At 38.5% G+C, this 20018-nt stretch overlaps 4 protein-coding genes across 14 annotated transcripts; 2 read left to right on the forward strand and 2 right to left on the reverse strand.

The window, feature by feature from the left end:
- Positions 1-1160: 1160 nt before the first annotated feature.
- On the reverse strand, positions 1161-6704 carry LOC103995672 (uncharacterized). The gene is made up of 3 exons (XM_009416321.3): positions 6458-6704; positions 1954-2231; positions 1161-1652 (listed from the first exon to the last, which is right to left on the reverse strand). Exons 1-3 carry the CDS (start codon positions 6702-6704, stop codon positions 1350-1352), a joined length of 828 nt encoding a protein of 275 aa, XP_009414596.2. The 3' UTR covers positions 1161-1349.
- LOC135581447 (V-type proton ATPase subunit c1-like) lies at positions 6704-11913 on the forward strand. 10 transcript variants are annotated; one of them, XR_010476451.1, is made up of 5 exons: positions 6704-6838; positions 6953-7114; positions 7194-7479; positions 10155-10742; positions 11528-11913. XR_010476451.1 is itself a non-coding variant. In XM_065081019.1 (5 exons), exons 2-4 carry the CDS (start codon positions 7039-7041, stop codon positions 10258-10260), a joined length of 468 nt encoding a protein of 155 aa, XP_064937091.1. In that variant the 5' UTR covers positions 6704-6838; positions 6953-7038; the 3' UTR covers positions 10261-10277; positions 10361-11913. The 10 variants fall into 10 exon arrangements, 9 of the variants coding, with proteins under 9 accessions (XP_064937091.1, XP_064937092.1, XP_064937093.1 ...); XM_065081019.1 differs by having other exon boundaries at positions 10155-10277; positions 10361-11913; XM_065081020.1 differs by having other exon boundaries at positions 10155-10277; positions 10480-11913.
- A 1629-nt stretch (positions 11914-13542) lies between these two features.
- Positions 13543-15079, reverse strand: LOC103996420 (uncharacterized). The gene is made up of 2 exons (XM_009417343.3): positions 14707-15079; positions 13543-14395 (listed from the first exon to the last, which is right to left on the reverse strand). Exons 1-2 carry the CDS (start codon positions 14993-14995, stop codon positions 14073-14075), a joined length of 612 nt encoding a protein of 203 aa, XP_009415618.3. The 5' UTR covers positions 14996-15079; the 3' UTR covers positions 13543-14072.
- Positions 15080-16227: 1148 nt separating this feature from the next.
- LOC135586768 (uncharacterized) lies at positions 16228-19981 on the forward strand. Of its 2 annotated transcripts, XR_010476453.1 has the most exons (9): positions 16228-16467; positions 16576-16665; positions 17297-17356; positions 17666-17705; positions 17809-17902; positions 18884-18943; positions 19026-19117; positions 19574-19739; positions 19865-19981. XR_010476453.1 is itself a non-coding variant. In XM_065081027.1 (8 exons), exons 1-8 carry the CDS (start codon positions 16325-16327, stop codon positions 19658-19660), a joined length of 666 nt encoding a protein of 221 aa, XP_064937099.1. In that variant the 5' UTR covers positions 16228-16324; the 3' UTR covers positions 19661-19898. The 2 variants fall into 2 exon arrangements, 1 of the variants encoding a protein (XP_064937099.1); XM_065081027.1 differs by having other exon boundaries at positions 19574-19898.
- Positions 19982-20018: the final 37 nt, after the last annotated feature.

Raw genomic sequence — 20018 nt, forward strand, 5'->3', positions numbered from 1 at the left:
GTCGTCACCACCGTCTAGCCCGTCGAACCTCGGTGGGAGATTATCTTCCACGCCCTTTCTCGATCCCAATCTAGCGCCGCTCTCCCTCAATGATCCCGATCTAGGAGGTAACAATAAGGAAAGTCGTACCCTTTGGAGGGGGAGCTAGAGACACGGGGATCAGGGGAGGTGGCAATGAGAGTAGCGGAAAAGGCAATTGCAAGGAAGGTGGTGAAGACCCCAACCTTCTTCATCTCCGAATAGTCTGCTTCATCCACTATTGCTACACGGAGAACCTTCCCATATCGATATTATCTTTCTTCTTCTCACATCCTTGACGTTCAAGGCCATAGTCGAGGTGAGGCGATGATGACGAGGTGATCGCTTAGTATGTCATATCTTTATCTTTTTTATATATTTATATTATATATATATATATATTAAATTTTTTTAATTTTTTATTTTTAATATAAAAAGATATATATATATATATATATATAGTATCGTTCGATATTAAAATTAATTTTAATAATTTTTCTAGTACAGCTTGATACATCGGTATAGTACGAAATTTCAATCCTTGTATCATTATTATCAATAAACTAAATTTCTAACATTTATTATAGAGGAAATTTACATATTTCGTTGTTGTATGTTATACTAATTGCAATAATTAATTAATCGTATCTTGATTTTGTGTTTCTTGTTTAGTTAGATAGATCATGTATCACCCTTTTTTATGATTTTTGCTTCAAACTTAGATCATCCGTTTTCCAAATTATGAGGATTTATCAAAAAAATACGTATCAGTATTAACAAAACAGTTTCATATAGTAGGATTAGAAATAGGGTTGGGTAAGGCATGGACAAGCCATGAATCAAGAAGTTAAAGAAGCCATTGCAGGTAGATTGACTCCAATTTGATCTTGATAAATATATAAAAAATTAAGATCGATGGTCAAAGAGAGTGAAATTTTAATTTTTAGAAAGAATAAAAAATTAAAAAAGCTTGTAGATATGAAAAGTATATAAACTACCGAGAAACTTTCAGCATGAATTTTGATTATTTTTATCACTCAAGTATTTCTGTAGCACCAGCAAAAACACAGTTGCATTCCTCGTTCCTTCCTGGGAGTAACATTTCTACACCACAAACCATTTCTACATCACATCACCACCACTGGCACTATAAGTGATTTTTTTCCATGTATAAAATTACTGTGCATACAAAGAAAGATTTAGTTTGCATATGTGAGAACAAGGATGCAAATGAATCATACTGGGCAAGGTGCAAAAAGAGTATAAACTCAATAAGCACATATCTCCAGTGCAACACAATGCTTAAATCAATTATCACAAGAACAAAACCATCATTCCTGACGTCTTTGCTGAATTTTTTCTCGTTTATATGCTCCGTAGAGATCACGGCCAAGAATAATGTTGAGCAGATTCATGCCAGCCATTCCAAACAGAGCCAGTGGCAACTCGATACCCCTCCCAAACTTGGGTGCATCGGAGATTAGCTTGTATGTGATGAGCACGTGACATCCGAGTCTTGTAACAAAGAAGGTGGTCCAATTGAGCACCCACTCTACTTTCACCACTCTGCTTTTCGCATCACGGAACCCAGCCATCCTCCTCACTTTTCTCATGTGTAGAAAGATCGAATGGAACTGAAAACAGTAGATGTCACATCAGAAATATGGTTTGCTTGCTTTATGTAAACTCATCAGAAATGTGATTTTGCTGCTGTTTCGATAAAACAGCCAACCATGAGTATAACTACAGCTGGTGCTGTTTTTAAATCAGAAAGTAATAAACTGAACAGATGATCAAGGAAGAATACGATAATTACTGCACATTTCTATGAAAACTTGGCACCTTTCAGAAAGTTTAAAACGTTAGGCATCACAATAGTCTATTTCAAAAAACACATATGTGAAAATTAAAGAGGCAGAAGGGTCCAAGTTTTACCTCACAGATAAGAGAAAGTATGAGATAGTTGATTGTAACATTCCGATAGAGAGCCAATGTAAAGCAAACCAGCAGAATCAAATGGTGAACAAGGATGCCAGGAATCCAACCACTATAGAGGTGATACCGGAGCATGTCCAATTGGTCATATGCAAAGTAACCACAAGAAAAACACAATGCCGAATATGCACCAAGCCATGTGCCACCAAACAGCTGCTCATGTTCAAACATATTGCCTAGTCCCTTAATCATCCACTGATTGATCAGAATCAAGACAACTGCACCATATACGAATTGATTTAGTTATGCATAAGCTAACCAGGCTTATCTCAACATGCTAAAATGATAAAAATATGATAGAAAGGAGCAGAAGATCCTAGAAATGTAATGTCTAGCAAATGTGAGGTTGATGGTAAATTACTAGAAAAAGATATTTCTGGCAAGCAAACTTAACAGAAGTTTCCGAAATGTCAATAAGGAACCATGGAAACATGAGTTAGTATATGTGTTAGTAAAGATCGTCCTGATCAGGGTTTCTCCAATTCAAGGAGGAGAAGGCCTCCCAAGATGCCAAGACAGAGTAGAAAGTAACAAAAGTTATGATAGAGACATATTAACTAAGCTATCCTGCATAGAAACACCCCATCAGATTTTGGTATTCTTTGGAGTTTTAAGCCAATGACAAACACTTCCTTTTGGGCCTTTGATGTTATCACATGAGCTACCTCGATGGTCCTAATAAAATCAGATCCTGAGAGTGCCTATATTGTTGAGGCAAGGGCTGTGCAGCCCTTTCATCGACCACTACAATGATAATTCTGTAACACAGTGGTGTATCTGAAGGCTTATCAGCATGGTTTCTGACTATTAGTAGCAGAGGAACTGTCACTACAAGAAAACAGGAAATCAGGAAAGAAGTAAAGGATAGAAAAATTCAAGAGTAGGATAAAAGAAAAAATGCACTTAAATGTTTTTGTGACTTGAACCCTGGCCTCCCAAGTTGCAAAAGAGCATCAAATAAAAAGCATGGACTCGTCAAATCATCATATTCACATGCTCCTCTCTAGATGTCCACACTCTGACATATAAAACCATATAAACTTGACAGATAAAACTCCTGCTCAAAAGAGGACAACAAATATCGAAATCCACTCACCTCATTGGGGTTGTATCAGAAGCACGATCCAGCTTCAAAACCCTAAGGCAAGGGTTGCAGCAGATAGATACAGATGGCTTCAGTGTTTGACATGATTCTAAGTCATTTTAAAGCGAGGCATGTTGTTTCACAGCACAAGGGATTAACCAATACCTTTCTTACATATCACATTAATGTTTTGTGGCAGATGTGCACTCCTTAGTCAGCCAACAGACCAAATATTGGCCTAGTCATGTGTCAACACCAACAACATAGCCGAAAACAATATGTGGCCGTGTCTTTTTTGAATGATCACAAGCTAACTTCCACTGAATGGTACGAGTTGTATGACAATTCTTGCTTTCAAGACTTCAATAGTTTAGAAGGATTTAGTAATAGATTGCAAAGAGATTTGACCAATTCAATTTGTTTCCTACTTGGCCTGACCAATTCAATTCAATGTGTCAACAAGGAAACTACCCCCCAACTAAAACTCTTATTGAACCCCACTATGACTCAACTTGGAACCAAAATTTAACAAATCTGATCCTATAAAATAGAAAAAAAAGATGAAATTCACCTTCAAAAATTTCCTAAAAGATATGGAACATGTTCAGCCTGAAATAAAACCTAATTTGGCTCAAACCTAAGCTACCTAATTTGATATTAACTATAACATAATATGAAGGTAAACAAGAACAAGAGATAATTTCCATGGAATCAAAGTCATATTATGGCTTGTCCTTCGCTTTTGGATGAGGTTAAAGCAAGCTTTTCTTATTTTGCTAAAACAGATAATTTGCTGTTGAAATTGTACGCCAATATGTCAGCTGAGATCAACCAGTTTCTGCAACTCTAAGAGTTCTATAAGAATCCAAAATGTTCTATCTAGTAGTTATATTTGGCTGATACTAACAGGGTATTCACAATCTAATAATATGATTCTCTCACTTTGCAAAGTCTTATCAATTGTTGACTAGATATGGTTCTATAAACCTGTCAAGACTATGGATTTAAATATCAGTTCGATTTTGGTTTTGATGATCTATTGGATCTAAATGTGGTATATGGGACAGTTACTGATCCAGACACTCCTACATCAATAAGAAATAATATAACAAACTGTATAGAGTGGTATGAAGTTATATGTACCATTACCGGTACTTGGTTGGACAAGTAAACCATGCTATGATAGAATATGGTTGAAACTAGTGAAGATTATGGTAGAATATGCCTAAGAAACAATATGTACTTCAATTGTTGTTAAATATTTTGGATCCATCCCTATCTTACAATTTTTTCTAGGACTTACGTGAATATCTAACTTGATAAATCAAAAACTGCATAATATGACCAACACCACCAAATTGATGAAATTATTATAAACTTAGGTCCAAGCACTGAAATGAAAAATTGTTTAAGATAGCTACCATGGTTACAAGGATCATTCTACCCCTTTGGGACCACAACTCAAGTTGCACATCCCAATTCATGACACAATGTTATCTTGGACTGATCCAAAATGCTTTGAAATGCCTAAAATGGGGGATCAAGTTTCATCAATATCATTAAGTCATTAAATATAAATCAACTGAAAAACAATTAAATTTTATAGATATTATTAAATGTACAATCCATTTCTTTTGGTTTAATTCAATGGAAATTTATTTATAGGACAAAATATCTTACCTTATTTAGCAAATTATCTGAGTGATTTATTAAGTACTATCATCCAAATTAATCTCATCCCTCACATGCTATGAACTAAACCAAGTTACACATCACAAAGTAGCACAATCCATGAAACTCCATAGCTACCAACCAAATCCTCAATCCTATAATAATTATCATTGTTCATCAACCTAAATTGAAAGAGAAAAAAATTAAATTATTTTACCACTATAGAGTGTTTCTCTATTCTTCTTACCAAATACCAATTACCAACCTTCTATTGTGGTATTCCTAAGTTCAACAGATGTGGTCCTATGACTCTTGTGTTTGGAATTCTCATAGATCAATCACAAGTGTTCATTTTTGGTTTTCTAAGTCCAGAAATAGGGCCAGAAACTTGGGGATAATGGTCACTCTAGACCATAGTCAGATATAAAATTTATTCAATCCTCTGCAAAACCCACAAAGTTGATAAAGCTTAGTCATAGCGTCAAAATGGAGCAAACATGCAGAGTGTATGAATAATACATGCATATAACATGAAATATAATGCTTATGGGGGACTGGTTTTGAGAAATATATTCTATTAGTCCAATAAATAGAAAGATTGGATTATGGTGCATGCCTTGATCAGTACAGAAAATATATAATGATTGCCTTGGATGGATGCATTTCACCAAAAGACCTGAATGAGCTTTAAGAAAAACCTAAATTTAAAGGACTAAGAGCAATGTGCTTCAAGTACTATAAAGCAGTACAAGAAAAATAAAGCGAGATAACAGTATAACATGCCAAAGAAGCACTGAAACCTACTGCAAATCACTAAAATAACTATCTCTACACATAAATGTTTTTCACCGTCTATGCTACGAAAGGCAAGGGACGACAAGGGGGAAGAAGTGGCATGACACAGTATTCACATGCCACCTGTCTCTACCTACCAAGTTGTAGAGAATCTCTACAGCCTGTTTGTCCACTTTATTCATTTTCTCAGAATAACATCCTGACTCCAGTGCTATGGATCACATATGGAAGTTACACTCAATTTGAACCAGTTGGAAATGTGTAAAAGTTCCTTACATGATTTACACCTCAAAGGAATGTGGCTTATTAAGAATCTAGGAACACATAGACTACTTTGCAATGCACTTCCATTTTTAACTACAACAACTTATAGTCAAAGCTCATCCGGAGCCTATCATGCAGGTGTACCATGAGATGCAACTGCCAATTCTACTCCCATTTGGCCGAAGCTAAGTCGTAAAATTATATGGGCGAACTTACATCTTCCAAAACCCGACATAGGAAATCACAAAGCAGGGAGGAGATTTTAAAGAAGGTTCAGAGCTCTAAATAGGACATTGTCGGTACTACCCGGGCGGATGCCATAAATCTAATCAGGTAGAAACTCTATGTCTGTACATAAATTGTGAACGACAAGTGTATAGTCCAGCAAGCTTGCTTCCTTTGGCCAAGACTTCACACCAACTTCCCAAACTTCCAAAAAATGGAAATGACTGTCAGCAAAATGCAATTTTACTGAATACTTTCAAGCCGAGGATGACTTTAGCTTACGGCGTTCTGTAATTGAGAGCTAGGTCGAGCAAAGAACGAGGACGAAAGTTTAAAAAGAAGAGACTTGAGCGTCGCTTTTCACAAGAAGCGAAGAATTGGGGCCAGCGAGGGAGGTTTACGAACCGGAGGTGGTGGTGACGGTAGAGTGGAGGAGGGAGACGGCCGTGTTGACGAAGAGCGGGTCACGGGAGAGGGAGAAGCGGACGGCCCAGTTGGCAGCCTGGAAGAAGAAGAAGCCGGCGACGACGGGCGCGAGCTCGGACTTCCTGTTGAAGGTCATCTCGAAGGCCACCGACACGCCCCACAGCACCAGCGTCGCCGCGAAGAATACCGCCGTGTCGCCCTTCGCTCTCCCCCTGGGCGGTGCCATCTCCCTCTCCGTCTTCCCCTCTCTCTGTCTCGCTCTCTATCGCTCTATCTACGAAGCCCTTAACTCATCGGAAGCACGACCGTGCGCATTGCAGAGGCTAAACCGCTGTCTGCTTGGAGATATCGTCACCGCTGGTAGTTTTATTATCTTGCACCGATATTAGCATAGACCCAAATCTGACCAAACATATGTAGTTGCTTATAATGTTATTATATTGACACCAACGAATCTATTGTCACCGATCCCAGTCGTCGGCCCTTCTTCCTCCTCCTCATCCACCGCTCTGCAGGAATTAAGGCTTCCAAATTCTAGGGTTTCACATATCCACCTGGCGATGTCAACCTTCACCGGCGATGAGACGGCCCCCTTCTTCGGATTCCTCGGAGCCGCGGCGGCTCTTGTTTTCTCCTGTAATACTATCCTTTGATCGAATCGCATGCCTCGTCAAATCCGAATTTGGCTTTGATGAGGCGCTTTTTTTCTTTGCAGGCATGGGGGCCGCGTACGGGACGGCGAAGAGCGGAGTTGGGGTGGCTTCAATGGGAGTGATGCGACCGGAGCTCGTGATGAAGTCGATCGTGCCCGTTGTCATGGCGGGAGTGCTCGGGATCTATGGGTTGATCATTGCTGTGATCATCAGCACCGGGATAAACCCTAAGGCCAAGCCGTACTATCTCTTCGACGGCTACGCTCACCTCTCGTCCGGACTGGCTTGTGGTCTCGCTGGGCTTTCTGCCGGGATGGCGATCGGGATCGTCGGAGATGCTGGCGTTAGGTACCTCTTTTCCGATCTGATTTGATTTTTCTCTGGTTATTGAGATGCTTTTCGCTGGCGTTTTTGATAATATTGAGAAATAGCAGCTTATATGTCTACATCGATCTTGATTATTGAGCTTCTATTTCACATATATAATTTTCTTTAGAAAAACCATCCTTGATTGAAGTTACATGACCAATTCTACATAAAACATAACCTTCATCTTCTAGCTTCTTTATCTATGTGATATTATTCCATTATGGAATGAGAAGATTGTTATAAAATGTCATATCATTAGATCAGCCATATTTTAGCGGTAAATGTTTTTTTTTGTCTGATGGATCTCTGAGCAAGGTCTTAATGATGCATTGAAAATTGTGGCTTATCTATACATGTTCACCATAATGCTAATTCAAATTTGTTCTTGTTGATAAACAATGAACAGAAGGACATAAATTTAAGATAAGAAATTATGTTTCTTCAATAATATGATGCTAATATTAGTTATGAGCTTGGAGATAATCATACTGCTTTTATGGTGTGTGCTGGTAATATCTTCATTGGCATGGAATACGGTAGCAAGTTATTATTTCATTGTTTGCTAACATTTGCAAACTACTTTATTCTTTTATGCACACGCAAAAGATATGCATATACGGGACTTAATTGTTATCATTAAATTTTGGATATCTCTAGTCGTCTGGTTAAAGAAAATAAATTGAGAATGATTGTGGATGGTATGAACCTATATATGCTGAAGCCTAAATATACTTGGCTCTGGGCAGTAAGCAGTGTCCTGGAGCTGACATAAAATGAGTAATCAGTTCCATCTGTGTGATGTGTTAAGTTGTAGGTGGGGATTGATAGTTAGTATATCCTGCTTCTGTCATCTGGATGATTGCAGTTGAGTTTAGCCATTTGAAGTCCTTCAATAGTTGCTCGATATCTTAACATGAGATGTGGTCCTCCTTTTGCATAAACCAAGATGTGATGCGGCACCGAATCTCAAACTTGCTAATTTCAGGGTCAGTTACATGTCACTCTGTTGGTTGTTCATTTTCCCCATATGTTTCATAATGTTGTTGTCAGTGGTACTGGAACTATTAGGACTCCTGGACTGAAGAGCCTTTCTAACTGCAACTAGATTAGATGTGTTTATCATGATCCAAGTATAAAGGTTTAACCATACCATTCCCGATCATATCAAGAACTTTGAAGACCAAAAATTGGGGAAGTTAATATCTCTTAGTCCTAATCAAGTTTCTGTAAATTATTATTTTTTAATCTCAGATCTTATTTCTATGCACGGAAACCCAATAGCTTGTATAAACCATGGAGCACCTTCCAAAACTCTGATCTTATTCTCATTGTTACTAATTTAAGATAACAAACCTAGAATCTGGAGTAACACATCAAACGAAATTGAACTCTACTTTGCACCATATGGAGGATGTGATGCACCAGTGATTTAAGGGACTGCCAATATATTTGCCTCTTGCTCTTAGGTTACTTGTGATTCAACTATCGTTTTTGTTTGAATGAGCAAGCAAAAGCAGATTAAAATTGTTCAGCAATCTGTGTCTGCCTATCTGTTATTCTCCCTAGTTTGAACTAAGATACTATGGTTGTTCCCAATTTCAACAAAACCAACCAGTTCTGTGTTCTGGACCTAATACACTTTGTGCTTCATCCCACAGGTGCTTAGTGCTGATCTACTTGTCAGCATTAAGTTTTGACATTAGATCTTGAAATATTGTTTCCTTCCATATATTGAAACCTATGTCCTAGACCAGATACAAGTCTGATAGAGACTATTTGGTGTGTAGACTAATTGTGGTCTTTGAGTTGGTATGTTACAGTTTTTTGTTCATTTAGTCCATATAAGAATGAATTGAGTTTATATTTGTTGCAGGGCCAATGCACAGCAGCCCAAGCTGTTTGTTGGGATGATTCTTATTCTCATTTTTGCTGAAGCTCTTGCACTCTATGGTCTTATTGTTGGCATCATCCTTTCATCTCGAGCTGGTCAATCTCGGGCAGATTAAGAAAACATGAAGTCTCGGATGTCATTTCCCGTTGCTTCCTATGTTTGCTACAGAACATTTGTTCTAAATATCTATTTTCTACTTTTCTGATTACACTGTGAACTATCCAGATAACTTGTATTAACCAGAGCCCTTTGGCAGTTCCATGTCTTTTTAATAATGTAAATGCATCAATCTCATTGTAATGAAGAGTGAGAGTTTTTTTGCATTAAATATTTATGCCTTACTATGAGCTTAGATTGTTGTTCTTTTTTAATATAGGTTAACATGGCAGTTCATTATATTCTCCTTTTTGCTTTATATAGAGTTTATTGTGACTTGATATTTGGTGACTTATTATTCTGGTCAAAAGGAAAGCAAATGTAGATCTTGATCATCATCATGCCATTCAGTTGTCTTATTCCTGTTGGCATTTATGTTGCAAAGGGACTGCTAGGATCCTTCTGATATTGTTTGGTATTGTTGAATCTGCAAGTGTCTTTTATACAAACAAAAGGATAACGATCTAGTTTTGCTTCTCATATGCCAATCTATATTAGAAAAAGCAAAGACTCATTTGTTCTTACCAGTGATATATCCAGTTTTTTTCCTTGAGCATAGAATACTCTGTAACGTCAAATTGATATTTCTCCCTGTCAATTCTTATAGGAATGACAAAGTGACTAGATCATCTTCTGTAACTAAACTTCTCCTTTTTGTCTCCTGGATCCAGTCCAACCTTGGGACGAGTCTGAGGGTTGAAGCAGTTGGCTAAGCTGGTCTTCGTCAAAGGTAACTAACTTCATACTCTTATGGCCAAAGTTTTATTCACTTTATTGGGACTTCGTCGATGTTAGTGAGGTGCACCATTGCAGAGGATGGTAATAGACCAGACCAAAGTTACATCTTTGACAATGACATTGTCATGGTGCAAGCTTCATAACAGCTATCATTGCAACCATGCCACTGACATGACTCCCATCCGCTTGAACAGGCAGGTTACCTTTCATTCAAATCATGATTGTGCCAGGTAACATGAACAATGATGGGGACTCCGATTGTGAGGAGGTAAGATGTAATCGAAAGCATGTGGAAGAAAAAGACTTCACTAATGCTTCTCATAGCTGGTGCCACAGGCGGGTTCTCGTGTAAACATCACTGCATGGATTAATCTTTCACAGTTGATCAAAAAGTTTGTCTATGGAATGATATGGTTATTCACTGGCCAAGAAGGTTAATCTTTTTTCTCACCAAAAGGTAGACTGTGTTCGTCCTGGATCTAAAATAATATGCACCAAGCTGTGTCACTAACTAGGCCCCCCTTAAGGAGTAAATATTGACCATTTTCCTATGCCAGCTCTTATTAAAATCTCTCAGTAGCTTTCTCCGAGTAAGTTTCCTGTGTCCACATGGCAAATCATCTCTCATGTTAGCTTGGTTAGTTATCTCAAGGTGGAATATGTGGCAAGCTTGAAACAGGAATTATGCAGTTTCCACTCTCAAAGTACTGCTTTATGTGTTGTGTAAACTACTTTTCCCACTAGTTGCTGCATCCAATTCTTTTTCCAAATTCTGCCCAGCTGCCTATATCTATGCTTAGAATGACATTTATCTTTGGAGGTGGTGGCTGTTCATTTGCTTCCCTGTTCCTTTTACATGATTCTTCTACTCCTAGATAACGGCATGGAGCATTAGGTTTTGCAGACCTCTTAGATTATTCTTACTCTGTTGAATTTTATTGTGTATTATTTACCACCATGATCCTGCTCTTACTAACAGCTTCTTTGTATTTTTCGGTGCTGTCTACTCCCCTGCATAAATTTCTGAAATATCAACTTCAATATCGATTTCTGAGGTGCTAGTTTTTTTTTACAATATCCAGCTCTTGTAATATCAATTTCTTCAACATTGACTGTCAGTGAAATGGTAATCTGCAACATGAGTCATGGAGCTAGTACAGTTTGAAGTTTTACAAGCTTTTGCTTATATTTATCTGCATCTGTTCCTCCTTATGTTCTTCCATTTATTTTGCTTGTCTGTAGCTGGCCATGGGGGCTTGTGAAGCACTGGTACAAGCTTAGTGATCCAAAACAATTTGTACGACAAGGAATATGGCACTGTGGGAATTGAGGTCAGGAAACCTCAGTTGGGAAGAGGGAACCAGTGATAATGATGACACCGTATCAACTCTTCATGGTAAAAGCTCAATCAAATTTTGGAAGACCTGCAGCATGAGTTGTGATCATGACAACAGGAAAAGAAGAGGAGAAGTAGCTAAATATTTGCAGCCAACCAGAAGACCTTCCGAATGCAAACAAATGGCAGCACGATGGATCCTCTCCTTTTTTTTTCTTTTTTTTCTCTCAACTATCCACTGACGATGACTCTTAGAAGAGATATATATGGCTACTACTCATGCTTCACTTCACTTGGCATATTTCTCAAGAGAGAGAGAGAGAGAGAGTTGTAAGGGCTGGTGGCCTGCATTATTGAGCTCAATGATTGACTGCATGATCCTACAGCAGTCCATGGAAGAACAAGAAGGGATACAGACGCTAAGCTCGCCATGATCCGCTGTGTCCATGCTCAGCATGCACCTCGTGCGTGTCTCCATCGGACTGGCTCGACATGAAAAGGACGAGAAAGATCCAAGTTCTACTGCTGTCGTCGCATCGTCGTGTTCTGCAGCATTTCTTCCATTGTTCGAGGCATGATATTATTGATCTAGCCAGCTTCCAGCAGGAATGATTGCAGTGGCACTGGTGCTTTTGGAAGCGATCTCCACACTCCATGCGTGCATGTTCCCTTTGTATGTTTTCTCCGAGTCTTATTGGTATACATGTAACAAACGATGGACCAATGTGACAGAAGACTATATTAACAGCTCACTCCAACCATATTTTATGTCACATCACATGAAAGCTCTCAAGATATGTGGACGTGTTTAAGAGCTCTATGGATATGTTGACACCTCATGTAGCTAAATGTCGAACATATTTGGATGTCTTGTAGATGCGATGACACTTAGCCCATACAGATGATGAGAAAGCAACATCTCATGATTTGATATTCCTATGGGTAGGTGTTACTCTGCGTGCCAATAGTTTATGACACTCTGTTGAGAATCACAGTTGAATACCATTCTCTCAACTGTCATAAATAAATGGAAGAGCTAATTGTGAAAATAATTAACTTCTTGTAATAATCATTTAACTATAGAATAACGAAAAGGTCACAAAAAAAAAAAAAGGAAGAAAGTTAAAACGATCTAACCAAGAGATATCTTTATTTTTCTATAGCACAGCTTACCTTAATTTATTATTATTATTATTATTATTATTTTGACTACCAACTCTTAGAAAACATGATTTCTATCAATATTATATATTGTAAAATCTATAAACGCGAAGTATGATACGTGGATGGTCTCACGTCTATGCGATTGACATATCGTCTTTCGCTTAATCGATATCTCATCTTTATATGATCGATATATCATCTTCTCAACTCTCACTCTAATAATTTCATATGATACTATAAAAGGTCTCTTGTGCAGGCTTTTGGACATCTGAATTATTTCAGTATAATTGTGTTCATATAAATTTAATATTTGATTAAATTCTTTAAATCCAAGCTAATTTAAGCATCCAAAAAATCTTATTGGGTATGTCCTTAATTAAGAGTGAAAAGTTACTCTTAATTCAAGCTATTAAGAGTAACTGTTCACTCTTAAATCGCAAGAGGCCATGTGGAGATATATATATATATATATATATAATTATTAATTGAACCACTTTTGCTTTTTTTTTTTAGTCAATTTCCTTTGCTCTTAGTGGTCCATAAATGAAGACTTTATCCTTGTATATAGATAGATCTTAAAATGACAAAAAATAAACCCAATAACATGTCATGAATTAATTAAAACCTAAAACATGTATGAAAAAGAATTTGGTCAAACTCCTACAAGCCTATGGAGTTTTTATGGGCACAAAAACATATATAACACAAAAAAAATTGAACCCAGAAACATGTCATGTTCATTTTGTGGGTACAACTTGAATTGGCCTCAATAGCTTTTTAATCAGTCTTCTATCCACACAATCATCAATCTTCTCAATACCAACAACAGCTCCATGAATATAAATGCATTATGGAATCAACTTTCTTTTCTTTTTTTTGCTCCAATAATTTATCAGTCTTCTACCCACACAAAACCATCATCAATCTTCATAGATTTAATGCATTGTGGATCAAGCTTAAGAAAATTCAGCTTCCTTTCATGCTTTATTCATCTTAGTTCAGAATCCACAAAGTGCATTGATGAGCCTACAGATTCAGAAAACATCCATAGCACATTGACATTCTTTTGCTTGCAGATGAAGATGACCAAAATCAAGTGATCTTTCCATGTCGAAAAAGAACCCCTTTTTGCCATGATTAATAATAGCTTGATGCTGTACAGTCAGTATACAGTCAAAACTCAAGTCTCATGTGTTTGATTTACTCATCCAATACTTTGCAGCAAAGTTGACATCAAATTGGGTGAAGGAAAGCTAAAGTTCATAATGCATAGCCTGCCACTCTCCACTAGTCACTGCTGGTGGTCCTCCTTGTGAAGCTCCTTATCCAACTTCTCCTTCCCTTGACTCCTTCCACCTTCCCTCTAAATCCGACATGGCATGTGCTTGCCTTGTTGGACCGCTTCCAACGTCCAAGCTGGAGAAGCTGCCCGATTCTCTTTCGCCATCTCAGCACCCCACCGGGGTTTGAGTGCTCCACCAGTGCTGTTCTTACCACCTTGGTGTCATCGCTCATTGTGTTGTTTGCACAAGACTCGATGCTCTTGCTTTTGCCGTCAGTATTCCATGAAGCTTGTCCATCATCCTCAAACTTCATCGTTATGAATGAGTCTGACAAAACCGGAACCAGTTACGTGTAATCACATACTACTCGAGCATGACCTCCATGAATGCTGAAAAGAGACTGGCAACTCACGTTCAATCAGTTTGAATCATTGATCATGAGAAAAATGAGGAGTAGCTATACTGATCTACCTTTACTTATGAATTAACTAACCTAAAGGCTGTATTTGAAGTCTATCTCATGGAAAGCATTCTTCTGTTCATATTTAGCACACCGAGGCTGCATGTCGATGGAGATATAGATGATTGATTCACTTAAGACATACATGATCTACCACGAATTTGGACTAAACGTTTACCTTCAAGGCTGTCAATGGAGCCTTCGTCTTCGGAGTGATCTTTGTTCTCACGATGATGGGGCTCGAGGAGATGTACGAAAGAGCCCAGAGCGAAGATTTTAGGAAGGGCGATGATGGATTTCCTCTTCAAGACTCTGAATGACCTAATGCCGTCCTTGGTTCGAGGAAGATGAGCTTGTTTGGATTCCAAGAGCAGGAGCCTGTCTCTCAAGCACTGAGCACATATCCCCACGACCAACTGCTTGGGGTGGAAATAGCAGTACTGCTTGCTCTCCCTGAAGTCATTCATGTTTGTAGGAGCGTAATGGAGAAGAGGAGGCAAATGCGAGGAACACAGGATCGGTTGGTATAAGAAGTCATCCAAAGATTTCACCTTTAAGACCATTCACGACAAGAACAGAACGTGTAACCCTAATGCGATTAGGTCATCCCCCATGACGGGTCGCCTTCTGTGGGTCTCACAACAGTCACTCCCATAGTCCACATGACTCTGCCGACAGGGTGGTTCGCAAGAACATTCTCACTCTGGTATTGTGCAGCTTTGCCTAGTGAGCTGATCACCCGAAACTGGAGCTCAAAACTCTCGAATGAAATCCATCCATGAGTTCATGTAGGTGATTCTATGACATCTTGAAGCTTGTTTCGGCTGTCCGGAAGGCCACTGCGAATGCAAAGATGTGCAAGTTTGACATGAGCAACATCAACGTTTGGCATCTCCAGGCAACTTATGGCCAGTTCCTTTCCTGTCTTCAAGGATATCCCCACAGACATTGATTGACCAGCAGCCATGGCTTCGGTGAAAAGGAAATGGCTCTGTGGTGGTTCGAGGGATGGGAAAAAGCTGATCGTTCACATGGGAAGGTGGAGACCACGTCCGAGTGATGGGTGTTCCAATCATCAGAGCCGAGATAAAGGGAAGAACATGGCTTCATATGATCTTGTGCTGTTTCTTTGGAGGATGGAAGGAGAAACTGTCAATCCATCTTTAAGATATATTAGCAGATTATGCAAGAACACATCTGCAACTGCATGGTTACTGATTACCAATGCTGCAAGAACAAGCTTTGAAGACCTTACTATGAGTAAAGCTGCTTTGCTTCCGGCTAATTTCTTCATATCATTACTGATGAAAGCAGCCAATTGTAATGTTTGTTCTCATCAAAATGGTTTCGATTAAATTCCTAATGCGCAATCGATTTTATGGATCAATAATGATGAAGTTGGAGAAGGATTAGACTCGTAGTCACATCAATCAAACCTTGAAGCTTTTCATCGGTTGCATGTGTTGGACTTGTAAGACTTTTACACTGCGATTCGCTTGGAGGGGATCCCCACTCACCACCGATGGAAATGGCGGGCGAGTTCAAACTTTGTTCTGTTGTACCAGAAATACCCCTAAGGACAGGCCGGATCTGAACTCACGAGCCGCTCCCATGTCGGGGGTAAAAGAGTAATTGCATCCGGCACGCGGGATATTAGATGAGGCCAGAGCGCGTTCGAGCGAAGAGGACGCCAGCTCGATCTTCGTCTTCGTTTCGACGAACTAGGGTTTCGAAACCCTAAGCCCCTGCATCTCTTTGGTGGCCCTACTCTTCTCGATCCTAGGTCGGAGGTTTTCATGTTGGATTTGGGTGGATTTCCAATGTCGGCAGCCGCAGGAAGTGCCAAGCGAAGCAGGGAGGAGTCCGAGTGCCTGAGGCCTGAGAGGAAGGCGAAGAAGCGAGAGAGTGTTGATGACGACCCAGATCTCGATCTATCCAGGTACGGTATTGACTGTACCCCTATATGTTCTTCCTTCGATCTTGTTTTCCCGTGGTTTCGTTCTCCGGGTTTGTTGCGTGAACGGATCCAAATGATTGGCGATTTCAGTGATATCAAGGGGATCATATCGGCCTTGCATCAGATCAGAGAAAAAGCTCTGAAGGATGGGCAAAAGAAGGCCGAGGAAACGATAAAGAGGTCAATTCTTATCTCAATGAAACCTAATAGCCTCTCCTTTCATATTCCGTTGTTCTTCTCTGTTCTATTATGGATCAATCCTCTTCTCTTGTTAGGTTTCTTCCCTTTTATGCTATGACCTACGATTTAACAGCAGAGATAATAAGATTTGGATAAAATATTGATTATGCGGATTTCTGAATCTAGAGCTACCATTCTGTGCCCTAACAATTAAATGAACTGATGTAGTTTTCCAGATGGGGAGTTTGTTGAATCCGAGCTATCTTTGTATTATTTTGATTTGTACAGATAACCAGATGAGTTTTTGTTCCAATATCTGCACTCTGGATAATAGAGATGATGCAGTAATTTTTATCAATAGTTTAAAGGAGAAATCTATTCTTGTATGATTTTGTTCTTTATATGCAGTAGCAAACATTTTGTCTTGGACTGATACATGTGTACTCAATAGATTTCTTGTCTGAAATACATGTTGATCTCTTTGACTCCATTTATAAATGAGCAAGCATTAGCTTATTTACAAAATCATTCACCTTTAGGTGTAAAGTGTATCGGCTACCATATTACAGAGCTTGCGCACCAATCATGTGTATCATTTTATCATGTAGCTGACGATCTATTTGGTTAACAGTCTAGAGTTGGAGATCCAATCAATGACAGATGATGCCAAATCAAAGTTCGACAAAGAAAGGTAGAAGAAATCCATTTCTTGCCATGTGTTGTTGATTTAGCTTAATGAATTTGAAATGCCAGGATGGTTATTTAACACACAACTCTACAATATTATAATCATTTTTGGAATGATCGCAATGCTAAGCGTCTCTTTTGCTCATATATCATGGTTAATATCGAAAAACTAAATTGTTATTTTCTGTCATCGCAAAGTTCAAATAGTCGTAGTTAATTCATTTGGTTCTGCACACTCGATAGATAGTATCTCCTTCACCTTCTTATGACATAGACAGCACATGTAATCAAGTAGTTCCTCTTTCAATGACAGGCAGAGTTTGATGAAGGCATTATTAAAGAGTTCTAAAGAGGTTCATTAAGCAATAATTCGTTGGTTAAAGTTTATTAATAACAATGTTCTTAGGACCATTAGTATTGTGATAATTTTGATCTTCTAACATGAATAAACCGTAGTGTGAGAGCTCTTTGAAAACAGAGTACAGCAAGTTTCAAGCAGCTTATGAAAAGTTTTGCAAGGAGAAACAAGCACATATACAGGCTTTTAAAGGTAAGTTCAAACAAGTAGTAAACTGTTTGATTTGCAATGAGCACCTCAGCATAACATTTGTCTTGTGATTAATGGGTCATTACCAACTCTTCTGCAGATATTAGACTTTATTATATAGATTTAGCCACAATATTAGATATTTGACCATCTAAAAGTGTGTCTGTGACTCAGAGCACTCTAGTTTGTTCTACACAGTAGTAGCTAAAGGATGGGGCAAGTTGAAGTATCAATGTATATTCTTCTAAATGGAGATTTCGTAAAATATCGTGATTCTGCAAACCTGGCATAATAATATTAGTTCAAAATAAATTATGAAGATACAAGAACAATTGTCTCAACTATGTTGTCCACTCACCAATATGCCTTCCAGAATATGGGTACCTTCTCATATCATTCGTGGTTATAAGATTACCTACATTAGTAGTACTTTTCTAAATTGTTCACCATGACAGCTTTGTAAATCTGATTTCAACCCTATACGAACTTCATCAGTTTGTTTTTCTAAGGCTAACTGGTAGACTATCCCTCTAAGGATATCCTTCAGCATGAGATGAATTTGTAGCTAAAAGCTTCAAATTCTGGTCCGATTGATTGTGGACTGAAATGCAGGTTAGATTATCATTGTTATTCAGAACTTTTTATCTACAAATTATATGCATATTGATTGTAATTTGCATGTTTCCAACACCCGGACTCGTGATTTTTACGTCTGGGCTATTGGACTACAACTGTGTATCATGCAACTTTCTATTTCGTAAACTAGCATTGAAGGACACGATCCATAGAACATGATCCTACAGGTTAAGTACAGCGGCTGTTTTCATTTGGTCAAAGGAGTCGGTTTGATCCTCTAAGCTATTGCTTGCAAATATTAGATAATTTTTCAAATGTTAGGAATTATTTTCTTTTCAATCCGTAAGTTGCAAACTACAGGCATCTCTTGATGGTCAATAGCTTATCATTTATTGGTTCTGCTTTCAGACATATATTCCAAATACGAAGATGAAAAGGAAAAATTGTCCATTCGATATGAACAACACAGTGAGCACCAGCTTTTTCTTTTTCAAAACTAGACTGCCAAAGGAAGAGGTTTAACGCAGTCATTGTCTTCCATGTCTTGTAGGAAAGAAAGAGAAAACTAGTCTCTCTGAACTCGAGAAGACCTGTACAGACAAGCTAGCCAGTGCAGAAGAATCTCTGAAAAAGAAGATGCAGGTAAGTCAGCGGAATACAACAGTCGGTCAGCAGTCTGGTTTGCTTGTTATCCTCCACTTTTCTATGGTTGCTTTCTGGTATTTTTGCATCATATGTCGTTCTTGCTAAAATTATGCATCTCAATCTGCCAGTCTCAAGAATTTTCATAGTCTTGTGCGTGTCTCTGGATGGTTAGTGATTTGAGTGCAAGTACCAGGTTCTATCTAGGACATGTCAAAGATCAGTAGCACTGATAGATGGCACTCGTTTTTTACAAGCTTTTTTTTCTTTTTTTCTCAGCCTCATTAATCTAATCACATCATCTTGTCGATGCATTCCTCGACAAGTAAGGGTTCTGTTTGGTGCAAGCATGTAAAATTTTCAGGGATCTAAAGCTTACTTATCCTTGTCTCAATTTAACTTCAAGCATCAATCAGACTTACGCTAATGTCATGCTGTGTCTTGGTTACGTTACAGGATGACAGATCTTTCAGCATCTTACGCAAATCTCTTGGATCATTCTTAGGAAATGCCTCCGATGAGGACTTTGGCCCTGATGAATGAGCAATCTCATTCCTCGTCTCGTTGATCCTTGAAACATTGAGAATATCAAAGAGTTTTCATTTTAGTTTCCTTGGCTTGGGTAAGAATGGAGATTGCTCCATTATTGCCATTAGCTTTTTTTCATTTTTTGGGGATTAAGGAAAAGGTTATCAGTTCATTATTTGCAACTGCAACTAGCTCTTACCAGAACTTTTTTTTTGTTAGATACTTAGGACCGCCAGATGTACGGCTTGTAATAAAAGTCCAAACAAACTCTTAATGCGTCAAACGAAGTGGAGCGGAGTTCTGTATCAAAAACCAGCAGTAGTATTGGAATTCTGGAGAACATATCATTCTCTTAATGTGTCTGTCACAAACG

This window comes from Musa acuminata, chromosome BXJ1-8 (assembly GCF_036884655.1).
Source record: "Musa acuminata AAA Group cultivar baxijiao chromosome BXJ1-8, Cavendish_Baxijiao_AAA, whole genome shotgun sequence".
In the NCBI taxonomy this organism is placed as follows: Eukaryota; Viridiplantae; Streptophyta; class Magnoliopsida; order Zingiberales; family Musaceae; genus Musa; species Musa acuminata.